The sequence below is a fragment of the Panthera onca genome, chromosome A2 (genome assembly GCF_046562875.1).
Source record: "Panthera onca isolate mPanOnc1 chromosome A2, mPanOnc1 haplotype 2, whole genome shotgun sequence".
Lineage (NCBI taxonomy): Eukaryota > Metazoa > Chordata > Mammalia > Carnivora > Felidae > Panthera > Panthera onca.
Window position 1 is genome coordinate 24,282,280 of NC_138340.1, and position 26,724 is coordinate 24,309,003.

Sequence of the window (26,724 nt, forward strand, 5' to 3'; positions counted from 1 at the left end):
TTCATTTTCCTCCACATTTTTTCAATGTCTTCTTGGCAATCAGTAGAGACTCCCAAAATATTGCTTGAATTTGACAAAGTTCAAACAGCAGCTTTCCCTTACTGAAAGCTTACTACATGCTAGGCACTGTGAAGTGCCCTTCTCCATCTAGGCATCAACACAACTGTGGGGTCTGAACCCCCCGTGCTACTAGTAACAGTGTAGTAGTGAGAAACCCAGACCAAGGACCAGCTAATTCATCTAAGGTGACCCAGCACATAAACAGAAGGCACACCCTGGCATTCAGGGCTCTCTGAGTCTTAGCCATGTCCATAAGACCACAATGCCACAAACATATGCATAGTGCCATTTAAGAAGATCTGAGCACCTTGCTGCTCTTGACTTATATACTGAAAACACTACTCTGGTAGACATGGTTTCCAAAAATTTGGAAACTTACCAATATCAGAACAAGAACCTTATTCTTTTTAAGTAAAATTCCATTTGGGCAAGAATGAGTTAGATTTCTGAAATTTGTTTCAAATTATCTAACACATATCTGAACTCTCTTTTGGATGGCAATTCTTTTTTTTTTTTTAATTTAAATTCAAGTTAGATAATATACAGTATGGTCTTGGCTTCAGGGGTAGAACCCAGTGATTCATCTCTTAATATGACACCCAATGTTCATCCCTAAAAGTGCCCTCCTTAATGCCTCCATCACCCATTTAACCCATCCCCCACCCCACCCCCTCCAGCAACCCTCAGTTTGTTCTCTGTATTTAGGAGTCTCTTATGGTTTGCCTCCCTCTCTGTTTTTATCTTATTTTTCCTTCCCTTCCCTATGTTCATCTGTTGAGTTTCTCAAATTCCACATACAAGTGAAATCATATGATATCTGTCATTCTCTGACTGACTTATTTCTCTTAGCATGATACACTCTAGTTCCAACCACGTTGTTGCAAATGACAAAACTGCATTCTTTTCATTGCCAAGTAGTATTCCATTGTGTGTGTGTGTGTGCACACCACACACACACACACACATACACACACCACAACTTCTTTATCCATTCATCAGTCAATGGACATTAGAGGTCTTTCCACACTTTGGCTATTGTTGATAGAGCTGTTATCATTGGGGTGCATGTGCCCCTTCAAATCAGCATTTTTGTATCGTTTAGATAAACTCTTAATAGTGCAATTGCTGGGTCATAGGGTAGTTCTATTTTTTTATTTTTTGAGGAACCTCCATACTGTTTTCCAGAGTGGTTCCACCAGTTTGCATTCCCGCCAACAGTGCAAAAGTGTTCCCCTATTTCCACATCCTTGCCAACATCTGTTGTTTCTTGAGTTGTTGATTTTAGCCATTTTGACAGGTGTAAGGTGGTATCTCATTGTGGTTTTGATTTCTATTTCCCATTTGAAAATGAATGGTGTTGAGCATCTTTTCATGTGTCTGTCAGCCATCTGCATGTCTTCTTTGGAAAAGCACCTATTGATGTCTTCTGCCCACTTATTCACTGGATTATTTGTTTTTGGGGTGTTGAGTTGGTAATTATTTATAGATTTTTGGATACTAACCCTTTATCTGATATGTCATTTGCAAATATCTTCTCCCATTCCATCGGGTGCCTTTTAGTTCTGTTGATTGTTTCCGTTGCTGTGCAGAAGCTTTTTTTCTTGAGGAGGTCCCAATAGTTCATTTTTGCTTTTATTTACCTTGCTTCCAGAGACATGTTAAGTAAGAAGTTGCTACAGCCAAGGTCAAAGAGGTTACTGCCTATTTTCTCCTGCAGGATTTTGATGACTTCCTGTCTCACATTTAGGTATTTCATCCATTTTGAGTTTATTGTTGTGTATGGAATAAGAAAATGTCTAGGCTCATTCCTCTGCATGTCGCTGTCCAGTTTTCCCAGTGCCATTTGCTTAAGAGACTATCTTGTTTCCATTGGATACCCTTTCCTGCCTTGTCAAAGATTAGTTGGCCATATGTTTGTGGGTCCATTTCCGGGTTCTCTATTCTATTCCATTGATCTGTGTGTCTGCTTTTGTGCCGGCACCATACCATCTTGATAATTACAGTTTTGTAATACAGCTTAAAGTCTGGAATTGTGATGCCTTCAGCTGTGGTTTTCTTTTTCAACATTACTTTGGCTATTTGGGGTCTTTTGAGGTTCAATACAAATTTTAGGCTTGTTTGTTCTAGCTATGTGAAGAATGCTGGTGTTACTTTGATAGAGATTGCATTGAATGTATAGATTGCTTTGGGTAGTATGGACATTTTAACATTATTTGTTCTTTCAATACATGAGCATGGAATGCTTTTCCATTTGTTTGTATCTTCTTCAATTTCTTTCATAAGCTTTCTATAGTTTTCAGTGTACAGATCATTTACCTCTTTGGTTAGGTTTATTCCTAGGTATTTTATGGTTTTTGGTGAAATTTTAAATGGAATCAATTCCTTGGTATCACTTTCTGCTGATTCATTATTGTGTATAGAATGCAACGGATTTCTGTACATTGACTTTATTTCCTGCGACTTTGCTGAATTCATGGATCAACTCTAGCAGTTTTTTGGTGAAGTCTTTCGGGTTTTCCATGTAGAGTATCATGTCATCTGTGAAGAGTTAAAGTTTGACTTCTTTCTTGCCAATTTGAATGCCTTTTATTTCATTTTGTTGTCTGACTGCTAAGGCTAGGACGTCCAGTACTATGTTGAACAATGGTAGTGAGACTGGACATCCCTGTCATGTTCCTGATCTTAGGGAGAAAGCTCTAAATTTTTCCCCATCAAGGATGTTATTAGCTGTGGGCCTTTCGTATATGGCCTTTATGAAGTTGAGGAATATTTCTTCTATGCCTACTTTCTTGAAGATTTTTATCAAGAAAGGAAATTGAATCAGTTATCAAAAATCTCCCAACAAATAAGAGTCCTGGGCCAGATGGCTTCCCAGGGGAATTCTACCAGCCATTTAAAGCAGAGTTAATATCTATTCTTCTCAAACTGTTCCAAAAAAATAGAAATGGAACAGAAACTTCCAAACTCATTCCATGAAGCCAGCATTACCTTGATTCGAAAAACAGACAAAGACCCCACTAAAAAGGAAAATTACGGGCCATTATCCCCAATGAACCTGGATGCAAAAATTCTCAACAAGATACTACTAAATCGAATTCAACAGTACATTAGAAGAATTATTCACCATGATCACCAGGACTCATTCCTGGGCAGCAGGGCTTGTTCAATATTCACAAATCAATCAATGTGATATGCCACATTAATAAAAGAAAGAATAAGAACCATATGATCCTTTCAATAGATGTAGAAAAAGCATTTGACAAAATACAGCATCCTTTCTGGATAGTGATCCTTAAAAAATACTGGTGCAACAGCTACTTTTAAGGATCCTGATATTATCTTTTATATGCTTATAAGTACATAGTACAAGACAAGGCCTGATACATAAGACAATGTAAAACAGTATGTGGTGCAGAGGGAAGTTAGTTTGAACACTTAGCCTGTGATTTAAGGTCCCCCAGGGAAGTAACTGTTCTACCCCAATGACAATAATTTATGTACTTAATGCTTTCAAGGAAAAAAAGAAGTATCATTATTGTTTTGCAATTAGTTAAAAACACTTTAAAATGAAGTATATTATTACAACAGTGGGGGTGGAAACAGAACAAATCAGTCTACTAATTGCCTACATTTGTTTCTTCTTGATTCCAGTTATAGTCCTATTTCACTCTGTCTGTGACACTGGTGAGTGGATAATTATGGGATCTACAAAAGAAGACAATGGCCTCAGTGCACAGGAAGTCTCTTAAGAGCTTTTAAAAATTTCGGCAACTGAGCCCTTACTGCCTTATGCCTACACTTACTGCAAAAGCATCACAAATGGTCACCCAGCTACCAGGCCCTCTCCATCCCATCATTTCCACCATATGGGATGTTGGAGTGACATTTTTTTAAAGTCCCAAACTGACTATGTCACTTCACTATTTGGAAGCCTTCCCAGGAATCACTCCTGCCGGATCATATGGCGTTTATTCCCACTCGGCACCCTTCATGTGGTTTTACTGCATGTCCATTCCTCCCAGCCCAGCTTTCCAAAGAAGGCACTCAACTCCTGTGAGTCTTTTAACCCATGGCTGGGCAAACTGTCTGGCATGCTGGAGGCACGAATAAGAAGTCAAATTAGGGATCATCTTAGCTTCAAAGGAAGGGAAATAAAATTAAGTATACGTGTTAACATCCAGAAGGTGTCAGAGTCATTTGGTAAGTAGGTTGATTCACTCTAACCACTTTTACTATTGACTGAGCATTGATGACAAAAAAAATCAGCAAGCACTATAATGTTTTTAAGTGTTATTGATGATTCAATACTACGAAATATTTCTCCGTCAATCACAAAACTAATTTAACTGTCAGCCACGCAGGGCCAGATGTCAAAAACATGTGTTAAAAGGCCCTAATATGCCATGATCTACTTGATTAACAACTAACTTGCAGAAATTCCAACAATGTGTTCTTGTTTTAGTCTTATTTGCATTGGCAAGTGTTCCTTGTGCACTCATCTGGCTCTGCACGAATCTAATCTATTTGTGCTTTATCACTGAGCGGGAACTGAATTGCAGTGGCCTCCGGCTCTGTTATCTGCCTTTCTCAACTGCTTATCTGCTATATGGCTACAGCAAACTTGGCGAGACCAGCTTTATAAATACTGTGGGTTCCGTCTCTTGAGCTTCTGTGTGTCAATCCTAGAACTATGTCATACTCAATCTTAACTTGCTAAATGGCATTATTTTTTTGCACCGTGAATATGTATATAAGTTCCTGGAAACTAAAAGGAATAACATACTTCCCAGAATGTCACAACCCAAGTGGAATGGTGAATAGTGCCTAATAGGTTCTACTTATCAGCCAAATGACAGCAAATAATTAGATGCTCTATGAATCCAAAAGTTTTAATTAATCATTTTATTTTTTGTACCATCTTGTTCCAGGGGGTCTGTTCAATTAAATGCGGATGAAACTGAATGAACCTTGTGAGGGAAGGGCCAATAAAGGTGATTGTGATGTTGTCAAAAGCACAATTATCAGGTTTGAATTTCAGTCCCATTCCATCACCCATGAGCTGAGTGGCCCTGGGATAGTCCAGGGGAGAAAACAAAGTCCCAACAAAGGGCCAACTTAGATTAGAAGTGGTTTCCTGGAGTATTGGGTTCAGAAGTTAGCATAGGCCATGCCACGGTCTGCACATGACATAGCCCCAGGACCCAGAAATGGGGAATGGTGCTGTACCTGTCCAAAATTTTCATCTCTGGGCAAGTCATTTCATCTCATTGAGCCAATTTCCCATCTTTAAAATGGAAGAGGATGGGTTTGGTATTTCTTAAGGTGTGGTCACCTGACCACTTTCATCAGAATCACTGGGCATGCTTGTAAAAATCATTAGGTTCCTTGGCCCCAGAGCAAAGCAACTGAATCAGAATCACTAGGAAATGGGACCCAGGAAACTGTTATTTGAAGAAGCTCCCAATTGGATGTCATAGGTAAGTGATGAATCACTGGGTTCTACTCCTGAAGCCAAGACTGCATGGTATGTTAACTAACTTGAGAATTAAAAAAGAAGAAGAAGAAGAAGAAGAAGAAGAAGAAGAAGAAGAAGAAGAAGAACCCTAGATGATAAGAATATTTGGATACAAAACAGAAGTTTGATACCCACTGGGATAAATACTTAAAAGGAATCTACTATTCTTCGACCCATGATAGAGAACCTTGACAGTTCCTATCCAATGTTTTTATCTGTGCTTATCAAATACACTAATATCCTGATTTTAACAACTTTTAAAAATTCCCTCCATATAAATTGATCTGTGTTTGCTTGTATTCTTCAATACTGTGAAAATCTACAAGTCAGATGCAAATAAGGTTTGAAAACTAAGAGCTCACAGGCCAAAGCTGGCCCACATCATATTTGACTTGAGCATCATAATACTTTAATGTATTATGTGAACTTGAATGATCTGAGGCAGGTCAAAGACTCCGAAGCTTGCCACAGTTGCCAGCAATTCTTACTGTCTCACACCAAACCCTCTTCCCTCATTTTTGTTCCCTATCTCGCCCTTCAAGGTATCTAACTACTCAACTCCTCATGTATTGCGCAAATCAGATTTCATGTACTTGAGATTCTGGATCAGCAGGCTGATTAATTATTATCAAGGTAGTTCCACAGACAATGGAACTTAGAGGTCAGCAAATTTTGAAAATAAGGCACTAAGAGAAGAGGCTTGCCCCACGGGAGGCAATAACTCTCAAGTGGTGGCATGAGTTTGAGGGGGGTCAGACTCCCACAGACCTCAGCCTTCCTTGCAGTCATCCCCTTCTTCTCAAAGGAGGTGCTTAGATAAAAAGAGTAGTTTCAGATTTGGAAATTGTTTGGGGATTTAAACTAGAATAAATCTAATCTTAATAGGGCCGGTGGAAAAAATGATAAAATCCTGCCAAGAATCCACGATATAAAAAAATTATATAGTATATGTTTATGTAAAGTTACAGAAAGAAATTGAGAGGTAGTAATGGACTGACATCATATTACTCAAAACTGCAAACAGAATACATAATCATTAATAGTTTTTACCAATTCACTCATTCAAATGTTTTACAAACAAAATTACTACAGAGTTTTGGTAATAAATTCTTGAAAATATTAAAAAGAATATTTTCCCTGAAAAATCATCTTATTTATTCTTATAAGTTTTCAAATTAAATCTTTATAATTTAATATTATAAATGTGACAATGTTATAATTTCTTTCTAGCCATAAAAAGAATTAGATCATCTTTTTAGCTTCTCTATTTTTTTATATACTACAGAGGCTCTCAGACTAGAGTGTACATCACAATGATTCAAGGAACTTCCTAAAACACAGAATCCCAAGCCCTTTCAAGGTTCTGATTTAGTAGGTATAGATGGAACCTAATAATTTAGATTTTCAACAGGCAACTCCTGGTGATTCTGAAGCAGAAGTCAAAGAAGGCTTCTTTAAAATACATGGCTTAAAAAACCTGTGGCCATTTAAACTAATGCCTTCCATTACACAAATTTGAGGTACTGAGAAAGGCAGTTACCTGCCAAGGTCAACCAGTAAGTTAGTGGCAGGGCTGAGACTGGCTCGTAGGTCTCCTTCCACTTGACCTTATTATATCAGTTTATAGACTATGAAAATGCGGAATATAGAAGACAGGCAGTCTAGCTCTCAAAGTCCATATCCCTGACTACTGTGCAATACAGCTTCTCAGGAAGCTGAACTCCCATAAGGAGATGAATTAAAATCTCCAGGAAGTAAAGAACATTCTAGGCTAGGTAATTGGGTATGAAAAGGGTCTGAGGCAGGAGGGAACATAGTGGACTTGAACATTTAGAAGGCCAGCATAGCTAGAATACAAAGAATGAGGAAAGACAGATGGGGATGAGGCTGGAAAAGAAGGAAGGAAAGAAGGGAAGAAGGAAGGGAGGGAGGATACAAGGGAGAAAAGGAAAGAGGAAAGAAGGATGGGAAGGAGAGAAGAGTAAGGCAGGCAGAGAGGTAGATGACCAGGTATGAGCCAGATCAGATGAAGGGATGGACTATATAGGCCAGGTTAAGGATTTCAGTTTTTACCATCCTAAGAAAAGTAACAAGCTAGTGAAGGTTTTCAAGCAGGGCCAAATGTGATGTAATCAGGTTTGCATTTCAAGGATCTCCTGGCTTATTTAATGTGCCAAGTCTACTGAGGAGGGCTAACACGGCAGTGGGAGGTCCAGCTGGGACTGGGGGTAGTGAGAGCACATAGAGAAAGGCAGGCACATTTAAATACATTTAGATCACTTCCTCCCAACCACCCCCATTATTCAGCCCAAGCTCACCTTTTCTGACAAAGCCTCTTCTAGTGTTGCTAGCGCAGTATCCGTGTTACTAGAATCTGTCTGCAAGGACTTTACTCTGTCTTTCAGATTGGTTAGTTGCTTGTCTTTATCCCTAAGCTGTTCTTGCAAGTTTTCAATCTGAAAATAAAAATTAACCATATTTAATGCACATTTTATTACATATCCAAGGACAACATTCCTGAAGTGGACCTGTTTTAAAAAATAGACCAAGGTTATGGACACTGTCATCATTACAAGGTTATACTGACTTAGAATCAAGGCCATCTTGATGAGTCCTTCATCCTTCCATAATTCAACTTTGTATTCAAATGGCAATACAGATAAGCAGACTACCTCTTTGTATACAGATGCAAGCCCTTCAGATATGTAAGCACTATTATTCCTATCCCTCCCACCAGACCTTTAAGTCTGAAGTCCATAACCTAATCTTCGTACAGTGTATCAGGGAATACATGTGCAGGATTTTTTCATTCAATGAAAAGACTAGTATTGGGTGTCCATTCTGCATTAAGCACCAGAATAATATAAGGCAGGACCTATGTTGTCGTCATTCACTCACTCCTGTATTCAGTATTAAACTTTGTGATATGCTAAATGTTGTCAAGTGGCTGTTTCAAAGTAACCACATGAAAAGCCAACTAGGTTATCATCAGTAGACCGTTAATGGGAAGAACTTATGACATAAATCAAATGTAACAAGTACTACACACTCTATTTGGCAACTAAATCATGTGCTGGCAACCAACCAGCCACTTTTATCCACTATCTGCAGCCTGAAATAAACACGCTAAATGGCTGATTATAACGCCTGCCCATGAGCAGCAGCAAGGACCTTTCCTGGGCATTGCGTACATTATCATTCATGTTTTTATTCTCTGCTTTCAAACCATGTATTTCTTATCTAAGGATTAAAAAAAACACTGTACAAACAATTTATTCATATTAAGGGTTTTAAAGTGACAAGTAAAAAAAGCATACAACTCTAAGATAAGTCCATTCAAAATATTTGTACTCTGCACCCAGGCTTTCGCACGAAATCATTCCAAATGCATGTTTAACAGTGTGTGACTTAAACAAATTTTTGGATTATTTGATTCATTCAGCATAAATCTGGAATAAGATACAAATAATGACAGAAGTTGCAGCAACGAGGAGGAGGAGAAGAGGGTGACAGTGGGAGTGGCCGTGGCAGCAGCATCAAAATCTCTCTGAATGCAAAAACATTGACCTTGCTGACGCTCAACTGGCAGGACACAGGACTTGGCTAATTTTTCCAATGGCTACAATCTATTTGAATGAACAGAAATGGACTTTTACCCCTCCCTCCCTCTCTCCCTTCCTTCCTTCCTTCATCTTCCCTCTCTCCCTACTTCTTTCCTTTTTTTTCCCCACCAATATATCTTTTCAATAAGACATGTTTTCTGCCTTGAGACAGACATCCTGGAAACTCAAGTTATAGGTCAAATAATTAGTCTCTCTTTCATCAAAATGCAATGTATTCCTGCCCACAGTGAGAATTCACTGTCCTTCCATGGAAAACACAGGAACTCAAAGGCATAATCATCTGCAGTCAAAACAAAGGTTTCCTCCATTCCAGACAAGTGTTCATGTGGTTACACAATTCCATAAATAAATATATGGGTGAACAAGAATATGGATAGTTACATGTCAGGATGATACTCGTTATGTAAAAGAAGCTAACAGCTGAGAAGACTGGCTCTATGAGGAGACCGTGTCTTATTATTTTGAGTATGCCCATACCCACAGATACATCTGTGTACATGAAAATGTGTAAATCCATGGTGGTCCCAAACAAACTAATTAGGCACCCCTTGTCACTCTGGGAGACAGTGCCCTGGACAGGACAGAGGACACCTTTCCTCAGGGCATCAGCCCTGGGGCAGTGGTAGGCACTGATTTCAAGGGACTTTGGGCACTGGAAATTGAGGCTGTAAGCCTGTGAGAGACTCCCTGGGGTCTCCCCAAATCACTGAGAGGACTGAAGAGGATTAGGGCTGGGGTCCTACCAGTATGCAGGTAATATAATAGCACTTGGTATTTTATGGTTTTTTGATAATAGCCATCCTAATGGGTAAAAGATGGTGTCTCGTTGTAGTTTTGATTTTCATTTCCCTAATGACTAATAATGTTGAGTGATCTTTCCATGTGCTTACTGGTCATCTGTATATCTTCTTGGGAGAAATGCCTATTCAAACGCTTTTGTCCATTTTTGAATCACGTTTGATTTTTGTTGTCGAGTTTTAGGTATTCTCTGTATATTGTGCATATAAATCCCTTAACACATATAATTTATAAATGTTCTCTCCAATTCTGTGGGTTGCCTTTTCACTCTGGTGATAATTCTTTTGATGCATAAATCTCCCCCTTAGTACTGCTTTCTCTACATTCCATATGTTTTGGTACACTGCACTTTTGATTTCATTCGTCTTTAAGAATTTTTTCACTTCTTTTTGATTTGTTTTGATTCATTCATTGTTTTTTTTTAATATGAAATGTATTGTCAAATTGGTTTCCATACAACACCCAGTGCTCATCCCAACAGGTGCCCTCCTCAATGCCCATCACCCACCCCCTCTCCCTCCCACCCCCCATCAACCCTCAGTTTATTCTCAGTTTTTAAGAGTCTCTTATGGTTTGGCTGTCTCCCTCTCTAACTTTTTTTTTCCCCTTCAATTCATTCATTGTTAACGAGTGTATTGTTTGGGGCACCTGGGTGGCTTAGTTGGTTGAGCATCCAACTCTTGATTTTGGCTCAAGTCATGATCCCAGGGTTGTGGAATCAAGCCCTGTGTTGGCCTCCACACTGAGCGTGAAGGCTGCTTAAGCTTTTCTCTCTCTCTCTCTCCCCCTCTGCCCCTCTCCCTTGCTCACATTGTCTAAATAAATAAATAAATAAATAAATGTTGTTTAATTTCTATAACTTTGCAAATTTTCCAGTTTTTCTGTTACTGATTTCTAACTTCATCCCCTTGTGGTTGGAGAAAATAGTCTGTATGACATGTATCTTTTGAAAATATATTGAGACTTAATCTGGGGATGAATATGGGGAATGCCCCAAGTGCACTTGAGAAAATTACACATGCTGTCATTGTTGGGTAGAGTATTCTGAATATGTCTGTTAGACCTTATTGATTTATTGTGTTAAGTCCTCTATTTCCCTACGTATCTTCTCTCTGGTTGTTTTATTATTAAGAGTGGGGTAATGGTGTCCCCAACGATTATTGCAAAACTGTCTTTTTCCTCCTTCAGGTCTGTCACTTTTTGCTTCACATATTTTGATGGCCTGTCATTAGGTTCATACATGCCTATATATGTCATATCTTCTGATAGTATTGAAACTTTAATTAATTTATAATGCCTTTGTCTCTTGTAAACTTTTCTCTTTCCATTACTACTTGCAAAGGACATATTTCTCCTTGCTTTCACTTTCAATCTATTTGTGTCTTTGGATCTAAAGTGAGTCTTTCATAGATAGCATATAGTTGTATCATGTTGAGGGTGGGCTGTTTTTATGATTGATCTTAATCCATTCTGCCAATCTCTGTCTCTCAATTAGAGACTTTAATCCATTTAAAGTAATTATTGAAAAGGAGGAATTTATATCTGTCATTTTGTTATTTGTTTCTTGCATACCTGATAATGTTTTTTGTTCATTTCCTGCATTGCTGTCTTCTTTTGTACTTAGTTGATTTTTTTGTACTGAAATTATTGAATTGTATTATCGTTTTGTGTGTGTGCGTGTGTGTGTGTGTGTGTTCTACACCTATTTTCTTTGTGACTACCATGGGTATTACATGTAACATCCAAAATTTATAACACTTAACACTTTGAATTTATACTAGTTTAGTTTCAATAACATACAAAAACTCGACTTTTTTACAGCTCCATCTCCACCCCTTTTGGTTGCTGATGTCACAAAATTATATCTTTATACATGGTGTACTCACAAATATAAACTAATGATTCTTTTTTAATGCATTAGTCTCTTACATTACATAGAAAATTAAACATAAAGTTACAAACCAAAGTTACAATGATACTAGCTTTTAGACTAATAGTTTCTTAAAATATATTAGTCTCAAGGGCGCCTGGGTGGCTCAGTAGGTTGAGCATCGGACTTTGGCTCAGGTCATGATCTCACAGTTCATGAGTGCAAGCCCCACATCAGGCTCGCAGCTATCAGCCCAGAGTTGGCTTCAGATCCTCGGTCCTCCTCTCTCTGCCCCTCCCCTATTTGCCCTCTCTCAGAAACAAATAAAACATTTAAAATAATAATAATAAAATAAATCATTCTCTTAGATCATGTAGAAAACAGAAAGTGGAGTTACAAACCGTTGTTACAATAATAGTAGCTTTTATATTTGCCCATGTATTTGCCTTTATTGAAATATTTATTTCTTACATGGCTTTGAGTTACCATCTAGCGTCCTTTCATTTTACCCTGCATGACTCCCTTGAGCACTTCTTGTAAGTCAGTTCCAGTGGTAACAAACTTCTAAGCTTTTGTTTATTTGGGAGTATCTTAATTTTTCCCTCACTCTTGAAAAACAGTTTTGCTGAATATATGATTCTTGGTTAACAGTTTTTTTTTTCTTTTATCATTTAATTATATCAACCCACTGTCTTCTGGCCTCCAAAGTTTCTGATCAGAAAACTGCTTATAAACTTATTTAGGATCCCTTGCAAGTGACAAGTCACTTCTCTCTTGATGCTTTCAAGAAAGTATATCTTTGTCTCGGGATTTCAAAAGTTTGGTTATAATGTATCCTGGTGTGGGTCCCTTTGCATTCATTTTTCTGAGAGTTTATTGAGCTTCCTGGATGTTCATATTCATGTCTTAAATCAAATTTGCAAAGTATCAGCCATTATTTCTTCAAAAATTTCCTTTGCCCCTTTATCTCTCTCCTTTCTGGGACTCCCCTAATGTGTGTGTTGGTCCACTTGATGATGTTTCAGAGGCCCCTCAGATTCTGCTTAATTTTCTTCAATATTTTTTTTTGTTTCAAGTTCATTGGTTCTTCTGCCTACTCAAAGCTGCCTTTGAATCCTTCTAGTGAATTTTTCATTTCAGTTATTATACTTTTTCATCTCCAGAATTTCCTTTTGGTTTCCTCTGAGGTTTTCTATCTTTTCATTGATATTTCCATTTTGTTCATACATTGTTTTCTCTATTTCCCCCACATCTCCCATTAGTTCTTTTAGAGTGTTGTTTTAAAATCTTTGTCTAGAGGTGCCTGGGTGGCTCAGTTGGTTAAGTGTCCGACTTTGGCTCAGGTCATGATCTCACGGCTTGTGAGTTCAAGCCCCATGTCGGGCTCTGTGCTGATAGCTCAGAGCCTGGAGCCTGCTTCATGTTCTGTGTCTCCCTCTCTCTCTCTGCCCCTCCCCTGCTCATGCTGTCTCTCTCTGTCTCTCAAAAATAAATAAACATTAAAAAAATTTTTTTAATCTTTGTCTAGTAGATCTGCCATCAAGTCTTCTCAGGATCAGTTTCTGTTCATTTTTTCCCCTTTGAATAGATCGTACTTTCCTGCTTTCTGCATGCCTTGTGATTTTTGCTGTTGTTGAAAACTAGATGTTTGAAACTCACAGTGTGGTACTCTGGAAATCAGCTTCTCTCCATATCCCAGGGTTTGCTGTTTTTGTTATTGTTGTCGTTTACTGTTTCTTATTTTGTGTTTGTTGCTGTCATCGTTGCTGTTGTTGTTGGCTATTTCTGTGCCAAAGATCAGTCTGAGGTATAAATATAAGGTCTTCTTAGGTCTTTTCTGAGCCTGTGTCTTTTCCTGGGTATGTGTCCTCACTTTCTAATTTTCCTTATATATGAACTTGTTCATGAATGTCCTAGTCCTCAATGTATGGCTCTCAAAAGAGAAAATGGGGAGGGAAAAAGACTGCCAGCCTTTTAAGTCTCCTGAAAGTCACTTCAGCAGAAGGGGAGGGGCTTGCACCAATGTAGGGAGGTGTAACAACAATGGCTGCTGACTCTGACTGCACCTCTGATCAGAAGCAACAATCAATGATCAGAACACAGTTCCTTGATATTTGGAAGGCAGGTTTCTTTTTATTCACCGTGGCTCCTGCAAGCTGTGTGCAGGTTGCTCCAGGCACACATGTTTAGCTGCCTGCCACTTGGCTGAAGGGTGGGAAATGGTTAGCTTCTACTGTGTTAAGAGCTAACATTGACCCAAATTAACTGCATTTTACCATCTAAGCCTTCCCTGGAAGTTGTAAGCCTTTAATGGACTACAGACTTCCAAAATAGTTACATTAGACAGGTTCTGCCGGTTCAATTGTTGTCTAGATGGAGAGACAAATTCCTGGTGCCTTCTACTCCTCCATCTTCCCAAAATCCTTCTCCAGAAATACCCTTTACATAACACCAAAGAAAAGGCAACACTGGTTGCTAAAACAGGATCCACTACACAATGGATTTAAATACAAAGATTTAAATCAACCCACTGTATGGGTTTCCATTGCTACATAAAATATTACCACAAACTTTGCAGGTTAAAACAATATGAATGTATTGTCCCACAATCTATACACCAGAAGTCCAAATGTGGTGTAATTGGTTTCTCTGCCTAAGGTCTCAGAAAGTAGATATCAAAAGGTCAATCAGCATGAGTTCTCATCTGGAACTTGGGGTCCTCTTTCAAGATCATTCAGATTGTTGGCATTATTCACTTCACTGCTAGGTATTAGTTAGAAGTTGTTCTTAGCAACGAGAACCTGCCTCAGGTCTTCGCTATATGCCCCTCTCCATCTTCAAAACTAGCAACAGAGCACTTTTGCACGTCAAATCCCCTCCTCCATGCTTTGAATTTTTCTGACTTTTCTGTCTCTGACCTCTAGACTCAAATTTATAATGCTCAAGTGATTAGTTCAAGCCCACCCAGATAATCTCCCTTTTGGTTAACTCAAGGTCAATTGAATAGCAATCTTAATTACATCTGCAAATTCCCTTTTGCATAAAATGTAATCTAAACATTGACATAACACCTGGGGAGCCCATGTCATGAGGGCCATCCTAGAATTCTGCCTACTATCCCTATATATTTCATTTGGAATAAAAACAGAGAAGCGTTTTAAAAGATTCCTTAAACAAAGAATTCTAAAAGAGAAATTTATCCAAATCTGAAGAATTAATTATAATGGGATGTGTGACATTTTAACATGGCATTTCTGATGCAGTCATTTTTATATGGCCTAAAATTAAATAAAAATAAACTTTCAGCTTATAAAAAGGTTAGGTAGTGTATGCCCCAGACCTCTTCACTACAAACCAGGAACTGTCCTAAATACTTGCTTTTATTTTTTTTAACATTTTATAATGAGATAATTGAGATTTCCATGCAGTTGTAAGAAATTATATTAAGAGATACCTTTTACACTTTTTACCCAGTTTCCTCTAATAGTAAAATCTAGCATAACTATAGTACAATATCACAAGCTGGAAATTGATGTTCATACAATCCACTGATCTTATTCAGGTATCACCATTTTTACATGCACTCATTGGTGTGTATGTGTGTCTGTATTTAGTCCTATGCAACTGTATCACATACGTAGATTCATGTGACCACCTCTAAGGTCAGGATACAGAACAATTCTATCCCCCAAAAGATCCCTTGTATTGTCCTTTTATAATTGCTCCCACTCCTCTTCTGTCTCTGCCCCCCATCTCTAACCCCTGGCAACCATGAATTTGTCCTCCATTTCTATAACTTCGTCATTTCACAAATGTTACACAAACACAGGAATACAGTACATAACCTTTGGCAGTGTTTTGTTTTTTTTTTTTTCATTCAGTATGATTCTCTGGAAAGTCATCCACGTTGTTATGTCTATCAATAATTTGTTCTCTTTTATTATTAAGTAGTAGCCCATGGTATGGATATACCAGCCTGTTTAACCATTTACCTGTTAAAGGACACTTGGCTTGTTTCTGGTTTGGGGCTATTATAAATAGGAGACTATGAATATTCACATATAAGTTTTTTCTATGAACATAAGTTTTCATTTCTCTGATATAAATGCCACCAGAGTGAAATTTCTGGGTCATGGGACTTGTGATTTTAACTGTATAAGAAACCGCCAAACTGTTTTCCAAAGTGGCTGTACCATTTTACATTCCCACCAGCAATGTAGGAAACATCTAATTTTTCTACATTCCCACCAACACTTTTGCTGTTGTCATGACTTATTATTTTAGTAATTCCAACAGATGTATAGTGACATCTCATTGTAGTTTTTTTTAACATTTATTTATTTTTGAGACAGAGAGAAACAGATCATGAACAAGGGAGGGTCAGAGAGAGAGGGAGACACAGAATCTGAAACAGGTTCCAGGCTCTGAGCTGTCAGCACAGAGACCGAGGCGGGGCTCAAACTCATGGACCGCGAGATCATGACCTGAGCCGAAGTCGGACGCCTAACAGACTGAGCCACCCAGGTGCCTCTCTCATTGTAGTTTTATTTTGCAGTTCCCCTTGTGGTTAATGACATTGAACACCTTTTCATGTGCATATTTGCCATCTGTACATCCTCTTCAGTAAATATCTGGTCATGTCTTTTGGCTGTTTTCTAATTGGCTTGATTTTGGTTTTGATTTACTGGTGACTTTTCAAAGTTCTTTGGAGAGTATTCCAGATACCAATCCCTTGTAAGATATATGGCTTACAATTATTTTCTCCCAGTCTGTCGCTTACCTTTTCATCCTCTTAACAGGTGTTTCACAGAGCAGAAGGTCCAATTTATAGATCATACTTTTAATGTCAATTCTATGAACTCATTACTTAGCCCTACATTCTGATGATTTTATCCTATAGTTTTTCTAACAAATTTATAGTTTCATGTTTTACATTTTATTTTGAGTTAATTTTTGTATAAGGTGTGAGTTTTAAGTCAATGTTCATTTTTGTTGCCTACAGATGTCCAGTTAATCCAACACCATTTGTTCAAAAGCTATTTTTCCTCCATTGAAATGTCTTTGCACCATTGTAAAATATTAATTAGGCATATTTGTGTGGATATATAGCTGGATGCTCTATTCTGTTCCATTGATCTGTCACTCCAATAATAGGAAATTGTCTTGATTACAGTAGCTGTAGAGGGTTAATATCACCTTTTTTAAAAGAATGTTTTAGCTAATCTAGGGCTTGTGCCTTTCCATAAAAAAAAATTATAATAAGCCTGTATATGTCAATAAAAACCCTTAGGATTTTGAAAGGAATTTCATTAAACCTATAGCTCAATTTGGGGAAAATTGACATTTTTAATATGCTGAGTTTTTCAAACTATGAATATAATACATATCTCAATTTGCTTAGGTCCTCTTTGATTTTTTCATCAACATTTTGTATATTTCAGTATACAGATCCTGTACATGTTTTGGTAAATTTATTTATAAGTATTTCATTTTCTTTGGAGTTATTACAACTTAAATTCTATTTTTAATTTTACTTTCCACATATTCATTTTAGTATATAGAAATGTAATTAATTTTTGTCTGTTGATCTTGTATCCTGAGATTTTACTGAACTCACTTATTAGTTCTAGGAGCTTTTTTTTTTTTTTCTTTTTAAAGATACTTTGGGATTTTCTATGTAGACAATCATGTCATTTGGAAAAAAGGGATGGTTTTATTTTTTAATTTTTTCTCTTATCACAGTGGTGAGCACTTCAGAGTACTGTGTTATATAGCAGTAGTAAGAGTAAACATCCTTGCTTTTTACCTGAATTTAGGGGAAATATATTTAATCTTAGTAGTGAAAGATAGATGTTAGCTGTAGGTTTTTTTGTATATGTTCTTTACCTAGTTGAAATGGTTGCCCTCTATTCCTAACTTGCTTAAGAGTTTTTAATCATAAATGAGTGCTGTATTTTAAAAAATGCTTTTTCTATGTTAAATAATATGATCACGTTTTTTTTTTTTTTTCTTCTTTACTCTGTTCATACGGTAGGTAACAATGATTGATTTTTTTTCAATGATTGATTTTTAAATGTTGAACCAGCCTTGCATACCTGAAATAAATCTCACTTAGTCATGATACATTATTCTTTTTATACATTTTTGCATTTGATTTTCTAATATTTTGTTGAGGGTCTTTTATTTAAGTTCATGAGAGACAGTAGTCTGTGACTTTGGTTTAGGGAGTTGGGTTTTTTTTTTTTTTTTTATTGTATTTTTCTGTTTTGGGTACCAAGATAAGATTAGTCTCATAAAATTTGTTGAAAACTATTCTCTCTTCCCTTTTCAGAAATAAATTGAGTATAATTGGTGTTAATTCTTTATTTGGTAAAAATCTCCAAGTGAAGCTCTCTGGGCCTGGAAATTTCTCTTATAGGAACTTTTAAATTAAAAATTCAATTTATCTCATGGTTATAAGATTATTCAGGTTATGTATTTCATTTTTTTTTTAAGTTTTGATAGTTTGTGGTTTTTGAGGAATGGGACCTTTTCCACTAAGATGTCAAATTTAGGAGTAGAAAGTTGTCTATAATATTCCTCTATCCACTTTTTAATGGCGACAGAATCTGTAATGATATCTCTTGCTTCATTTCTGATATTGGTAATTTTCATCTTCTTTTATCTTTGTCAGTGTTGCTGGAGGTTTACCAATTTTACTGATTTTTTTTCAAATAAGCAGCTTTTATTGATTTTCTCTGTTATTTCCAGGTTTTACATTTTATTGATTTTTGCTCTACTATTATTCCTTCCTTATACTTGGCTTTGGTTTATTTTGTTCTTATTTTTCTGGTTTGTTGAGGTAGAAATTTTGATTATTCACTTGTAACATTTCCTCTTTTCTAATGTAACCATTTAATACTATAAATTTCCCTTTTAGCACTGCGTTAGCTACATCCCGCAAATTTTGGTACGTTGTATTTTCATTTTCATTCAGCTATATGTATATTTGTACCTTATGACTTCATCTTTGAGGCGTGAGTTATTATTTACTTAGCATCTTTGTTTTTTTAAGATTTTTATTTTTTTAAGTAATCTCTAAACCCAATGTAGGGCTCGAACTCACAACCCTTAGATCAGGAGTCTCCTGCTCTATGGGCTGAGTAAGCCAGGCAGCCCTACTTAGCATCTTTGAACCACCGATTACTTGTAGATTCTCATATCCCTCTATTATTGATTTCTAGTTTGACTCTATTATGGTCATACAACACACTATATGAATCCAATTCTTTTAAATATGTTCAGGTTTGTTTTACAATTCTGAATATGATCTATCTTAATGAATGCTACATGCACACTTGAAAAGAATGTATAGTTTGCAGTTGTTGGGTAGAGTGTTTTATAAATGTCATCTAGCTCTTGTTAGTTGATAGAGCTATTCAGTTCATTTAATTTGCTAATTTTCTGTACTTAATTCTATCTACTGCTGATAGTGAAGTGTGGGAGTCCCCAACTATAAGTGTGAATTTGTCTATTTCCCTTTTTAGTTCTATCAGTTTTTATTTCATATATTTGTTTGGTGCATACACATTGAGGATCACTATGTCTTCTTGGTGGGTTACTTCTTTTATTATATAATGTCTCCCATTGTTCCCAGTAATTTTCTTTGCTCTTACATCTACTTAATCTGATATTAACATAGTCATTTCTCTTTTTTAAAAATTAATGTTAATATGATATACCTTTATCTCTTCTTTTCAACCTACAATGTCATTGTGTTTGAAGTGAATTTCTTATAGACAGCATATAATTGTGTCATGGGGTTTTTTTTAGTTTGTTTGGAGGGGTGTTTTTTTGTTTGTTTGTTTGTTTGTTTTTGGCTCTACTTGGATAATCTCTTTTAACTGGTATATTCTGACCATTGACATAAAGTAACTATTGCTATGTTAGGGCTTAAGTCTGCTATTTTATTATTTGTTTTCTGTTCATTTCCCCCATTTTCATTCCTCCATTTCTTTCTTGCCTTCCTGAGGGTTACTGGAAATATTTTTAGGATTCCATCTTCACTTATTTATACTATTTTTGAGTATACAGTTTTATATATTTTCTTAACAACTGCTGTATGTGGTACAATTTACATATGAAACATGTCATAACCTACTGATATAAATGTTTTGTCACTTCAAGTGAAGTACTAAAATTGCACTTATTTAAGGTTCTTTTATTTTCCTCACTTTTTAAATATAATTGTCTCATTATATCCTCTACATACAATGAGCACAAGATATCGCTATAATTTTTGCTTCAACTGTCAAATTTTTTTAAATTATAAGGATGAAGATAGTTTACTATGTTTATCCACATTTTTTCCATTTCACTCTTCTTTCTTCTTTTCTGAAGTTCAAATCCTGCTGTTATCATTTCCTTTCTGTTTAGAGAGAGCTTCTTTTAGCTACTGTTCAAGGGTAGATAAGCTAGGGACAAATACTCTTGGTTTTCCTTTTTTCAAAATGCCTTTATTTCCCTCTTTATTCCTGAAGGATAGTTTCACCAGTTAGAGAATTTATGGCTGGCAGGGTTATTTTTGTTTTGTTTTGTTTTGTTTTTTCTGTATTTGAAAAACATGCTGATTTTGTCTGGACTCCATGGTTTCAGATAAGATATCCACTATTATTCGAGTTGGTATCCATCCCTCTATAAATGCTGAGTACTTTCTCTCTGGGTGCTCTAAGATCTTTTTTCCTTTTCTTACTTTTTAGAGGCTTAATTGTGACGTGTCAGCATGGATTTCTTTGGGCTTATCCCATTTGGGATTCACTCATCTTTTTAAATATGTAAATTTATATCTTTTGCCAAATTTGGGAAGTTTACAGCTATTACTTCTTCAAATATTTATTCAGTCCCATATTCCTTCTCATCTCTTTCTGGGTCTCTGATGAAATCTTAGATCTTTTGTTATTAAATCACAGGTCTCTAGGGTCTGTTCATTTATTTTCCAGTCTAGTTTTCCTCTGTTGTTCAGATTAAGTTGTACTGATCTGTCCTCAAGTTCACAGACTCTATCTTTGGTCATTTCCACTCTACTAAGGAATCCTTCCAGTAAGGCTTTCTATTTTTGTAATTGCTTGTTCAATCTATTTTATAATTGCTTTATATTTTTTGTCATAAAATTCTAATACTTGATTCACCTTAGTGTTGTTATTAGTTGTCTTCTCTCATTCAAATTGTGACTTTTTTGGTTCTTGGTATGAGATGAGTAATAATCTATTTTATCCTGAACATTTGGATATGTGTTAGAAGATTTGTTTTGTTTTGTTTTGCTTTCCTATTTATATTATATCTTAGCAAGCAGTCACCTTGTTTCAGTCTTCATCCTTCCTTATTTTAATCTACTTTCTGTTGGCAGTTCAGGGTTGCAGGGCTCTCCACATCCCAGGCAAGGAGATATGAAGAGCAAGAAGAAACCCCAGGAAACTCATCCTGGTGTTCTTCCACTCGTGAGGCCCCTGGCCAGTCCTTCTTCTTTCCTACATTTCAGAGTCCTTTCATGATTGTCTGTTGCATTATTTCCAGACAATATAAATAAGATGTATTTAGAGAGAAGGAGAAGGGAAATGTGAGTTTATATTATCTTGTCCCAGAGCTGGAAGCCACCAAACACTGTTTAGAAATGGATTGCTGAATTTGCTCTTCAAAACCCCATCATGGATCAAAAATGAAAAAAAGCAAATAAACTTGTTAAGGTGACCCAGACAACTAATGATGAAGGGGCAGTTAACACTCAAACTGTCCAACTCAGGCCCCAAGCTCTGTGTCAGCCTCCCCATGGCTACCCCAGGAGTCTTTAGATTAGTAACTCTCAGCCCCCTTCCTGCACTAGGACCCCTTGGGATCTATTCCCACCACAGGTTGGAGGGAAGGGAGCCAGAATCTAGCTGGGCAGTTGAGTAGTTTCCAAACCTGACTCCTCTATTTGAGATTCACTCCCAAGTGGCCTGAAACTACATAGCAAGTAAATTTAAAAAAACTCGAGCCAAAATGCCAAACACAAAGTGAAGAAAGGGATTTGCATGATACCACTAACAGCTACATTTCTTATCATGGAGCTCATACACAGTAGGCCCTCAGTAAATAATTCCGAACTATAACCAAAATGTACCAATCCTTGAAATACTGGATGAAGCTTGGCTCAAATTACCTCCCACTGGAGTGTTCCTGAGAACAACCATATCATGACACCCTGTGGAATATTTGAGATACTGCACTCTGCAAGTTCTACCAAAGTCCAAATTCAAAGGGACAGAGGGAAAGCAGGAAAGAAAACAGCTCCCCAAAGTGCATAATCAATATTTAAAGGTCTAGAATGCTTTTTTTTTTTTTTTTTTTTTTTTAACCATCATCAGTCTGACCCCAAAGGATAAGCACTCTAAAAGACAAGTGCCTGCTTCCCATGCTTGGTGCTTATCTGAATTCCAGAGCATTTATATGATTTCCTTTCCTTTAAAACTAATTTTAAAATGTGATCCAAACCCTAACCAAGACAGCATGTTCCCAAATAGTATGGAATTTTGTGTAATTTTTCCTTTAGACATAAAATGAATAGGCAGCAAATTTAAAACATCCCAAATTGTTCTAAAATGGAACATCCTGAAAATGTCCAAAGATAAAATGAAAGGCAAGATCCAAGGATTGTCTAGAAATTCTCATGATGTAAAAATATTAATAAGTGATTATTACAGACAAGATCTTCATGGTTTGCTAATCATGGCTAAATCTATTGAGAGGATGGCAGGGTGGCTAAGAGGTCTAGAGCCACCTAAACAGAAAAAACTCCTAATACTCTGCAAATTCACTTCTGCTGAATGTCATAATAGAAAGAAGATTTTACTTTTGTTTAAAAAAAAAACTGAAAACCTGTCAAATTTAGAATGCAAAACATTCCAATTTTTAAAATTGTGTACTCCCCAAAATAAAATAAAAAGCAAACTATAAACAATGGAATCATTATATGCAGAAATACATTTGCACACACATTGAACAGGAAATAATTAAGACCTTTTTTTATGATACTAATTTATCTGAAAGTCATAGTCATATATATTTTTTTGATTCAAGTTCAAACTATGTGTATAATTTTCATATTCATGGACTTTTTAATTTCTTCAAATAGTAACTGACATCAGAAAAATTGGTCCGCCCCTTGGAATACACAAAACACTCATAGAAACTGGAATTAAAAATGAAATAATGGGACAGAGAGAAAAAAACATTTTATAAAATCTTTAAAGTCTCATGAAAACCATACATAGGTGATTCTGATTTTGAGAACGATATAACAAATCTTCTGTAGATTTTCATTTATGAATTTTCTTTTAATACTTACAGATTCATTTTCCACTCTCTGTTCTGAAACTAAATTTTAGTTAGCAAGATACTACCTGCCTTTCATGCTTGTGTTGTTGCTACTTAATTCCTAGGCTGCTATTCAACTGCAACTGACTTTATATTTTAAGTGTATCATCTAATCTTTGGCTATTTAAATAATGAATATTTTAGTAATTAAAAATTGTCATTAAGATCACTAAAAAAAAAAAAAATAATTAAACTCTTTGGGATGAAAGTCTTTTCCTGTCCACACACTGTCAATAAACAAAGTACTAATCTTGTCACTTTTTTGGCCACTGTCTCAGGAATGCTTCTTAAGTACTCAAAGGATTAAATTAAATCTCACCTGCAGACAGGCTTTTGAAATCAGCGGAAAACCTAGTTCTCAAAGGAAAATTACTTTCATCATCTTGAGTTAAAACTAATGATTGTGTCCTTTGGAATTTGCAAGAAAATATCAGCATCAAAGAAAACAATTTACTTCATGAGAGTTTGTTCTTCAAGACTCTGTCTAAAATAATTATTGAAGAGAGAATTCATTTTAGGAAATATTTTTTCAAGGTCATTCTAAGAGAGTCATAAAATTGTGTCACTTAAATTATCTCAAGTTGATGTCTTTTCACAATTATGACTGTCTTGCTGGGGTTTTAGGAAGTTTTTTTTTTTTTAAGAATTATTTTATTGATAGTCCTTGTTTTGAGTTCCAAATTTGGCTTATGGTCTTTTGTTTTTTTAAGGGATTATATAATTTTTGAGCTAAGTATTTGAAACCTGCATGCAGGGAATAAAAAGAAAAGATTTATTTAAGTTTAAAAATTAAATAATAGAAGAAGCTGAATCTGAGATTAAAAATATGCATGCACTTGGGAAAAAATGACAGCACTCTACCTAGTAACTTGAGAAACTATTTTCCAACTTAAAGTATTCTAAGCTTTTTCATTTAATTTAAGAAATACTTAATAGGATAAAATACTCACATTGCAGAAAATTTCTTCCTAAGAAGAGGTAGCGTTTCAAAATGTTCCCCACCACGTTGTTATAAGAGTCACTGGGGGGGGGGGGGGGCAGGATTAGGACACAGTTCATTTTTGGACTGTTGCATCTACTTCCTAAATAAACAAATGCTGGCTCTTTCTCTCCAAATCAAATGCAAACCCAGAGGAAGGACAAGGAGATGAACCACTAGACTGAAAAATAGAAACATTATGTCAAAGCACCCTACATCATTATTTGCAGACAATTTATTTTGTTATTGGTTAGTATCCTTCATGCTAAATGTTCTGTCCCCTATAGCAAATGTTCCATTTCAAAAACATAGTAACATGTGCTGGAAAGAGAAACCACCAAAGCAATAGTTCTGGTGGCTAGAGAATATATTTATGGTAGATTAGAAAAATGAACATTAATCTGAAGCTCAGTATGTATGAATCATACTATCGATATAATTTGTAAAATACCCTAACAGTATATCACAATTATTTTTTAGTTGGAATAAAAGCTTTGTGAAACAGAGATTAAAGTGCTGTCTCTAAAATGGGTCTATGTTACATACAAGCACTAAAGGCAAGATTTGTAAATTCGCTTTTTATTCTCTTCTTAGAAACAGCACGAAGTATAAACAAATAACATTTCTTCAATTAGGTACATGAGCATGACCTGTTGGACGATCATTCTGTAACTGAGTGTTTTTTCCTTTGATTTTTACAATTGATTCTTTAAAAAATGTCCTTTATCTGTACATGGCAAGAGCTGCCCCACCCTAAACCTTCCAGAGATCAGTCTTAAATGGCCCAGCAGAACCTCTGAGATAGGTCTTGCCTTCCCCCCTCCTATCCCCTCCACTTCAGGTGTATCTCTTTAGGGACATAATCTCACATGTCATTCTAACTATAGTCACAGTATCCTGTCTGAGCTTCACAAACATTATACAGTAATTCTGAGCATCTTTAACATTTATCTCAAATATGTGGGGAGCTAATCCTGAAAGGATCTCTGGAAATGAAGAGTTTTCATGAAGTTAAGACAAAATCCCTTCTCAAGAATTTTTTTGTGACATAATGGGTTATGTTCTTCCCTGGACCAAAGGGATGGGTGGACAAAAAGCCCACCAGAATGTAATTCAGCAACCTGTGAGAGATACCAGCATCCTAATGATTTACACAATAAATACAGTCAAGGGTCCAAAAGGGATCAACCATTCCTATCACTCATTATGTTGTAATGAATCTTTCTCATATCTGCAAAAATGCACTCAATTGTTAAAATATAAAAATTATCCAAAATAGTGTGGCTTCCGACTTGGCCACATAAAAGAATCAGCTGAGTAGCTGAGAATGCAGATTCCTGGGCTCCAGGACCAGAGGTGCTGACTCATTAGGTGCAGAGGGAGGTTGGGTCCACATATTTAACAAGGACTGCAGGTCACTTTGATCAAATAGTCCATGGACCAGGGTTTTAAGAAATACTGGCAATGAAACATTTTTACATCAAGCTGAGTAGAGAAATTAATTTCTCCCTCAATCATCATCTTCTTCGTCATCAAAAAAAATCTGGAAATATTTTCCCTTAGTTTCTCATAACTGAAGTTATTTTTCGTAAGTCTGAGAATTTAAAAAGCACCCCCAGAACATGGATCAAGGTAGAGGCTGGGACGGGAGGGAGGGACCACTTTCCTTGTACCTTCCTTCTCACAAATAGCTTATATATATGTCAGTGGTGTTTGCATTTGGCAGCATCATCTTCTATGAGAAAGCAAGGGCCTAGAAAGATCCAATCTCCCTATAAGTCTCTCTAAATGGGAAGCCACCAGTTACTTATGACAAAACTTATCCATTGCCTATCTTCACTTGGAACACATTAGAAGTTGAAGATAAGACAAAGAGGCTGAAGATATAAGAAGCACCCATAAAAATAACAGGACGTGGTAAATGCTAATGGACGGAGTACAGCATAAAAGAAACAGATTCTGTATATTCTCTTCCTCTCAAGTTGCTGGTAAAATAACTTCATAAGATCTTAAATGTGTCAGGAGAAAAGAAGCACAAAAAGATTATGCCTGTCATTTAAACCCTGGGGCTGGAGAGATGAGCTGAAATGGTTAAGCAAGGCTTTCATTTTTTTCTTTTCTAAGTTTAACTTTGTTCATTCCTTCCAGCAGTAACCATCTGCATTTGAGAGGTCTGATTCCAGCACATGGAGAATTTACAAAATAAAATAATGACGCAGGCCCCAGATTCACTCAGCTAATGGAAAGAAGTCCATCTTCTGCAAAGTGTCAAAAATTCAATGTCATCTGCTAGCCTGACACTAAAGAAAATGCAAACCCACTTCTTTTCCCAATTAGATTCAGGGTTCCTTAAACCTTCCTGGGAGGCTAGTCTTGTTCTGAAATCATATATTTTGAAGAAGCAGTCTGTTTTTGTTTATGCACTTTTGTTTCCTATTAAGATCTAGAATGTGTTTTGTGCTTTTATTGTCCAAGGCAGCTTCCCCTT

At 36.3% G+C, this 26,724-nt stretch overlaps 1 protein-coding gene across 8 annotated transcripts in view; it reads right to left on the minus strand.

The window, feature by feature from the left end:
* Positions 1–26,724, minus strand: part of ERC2 (ELKS/RAB6-interacting/CAST family member 2) — a 931,006-nt gene that overhangs the window by 485,947 nt on the left and 418,335 nt on the right. For all 8 annotated transcript variants that reach the window (XR_013554185.1, XR_013554186.1, XM_060631335.3 and 5 more), the window contains one exon: positions 7,894–8,031. Coding sequence is in view for 6 of the 8 variants with exons in the window: in XM_060631335.3 (XP_060487318.1) it covers positions 7,894–8,031 (138 nt within the window). In the remaining 2 variants the exon portion in view is untranslated. The remainder of the gene's footprint in view (positions 1–7,893; positions 8,032–26,724) is intronic.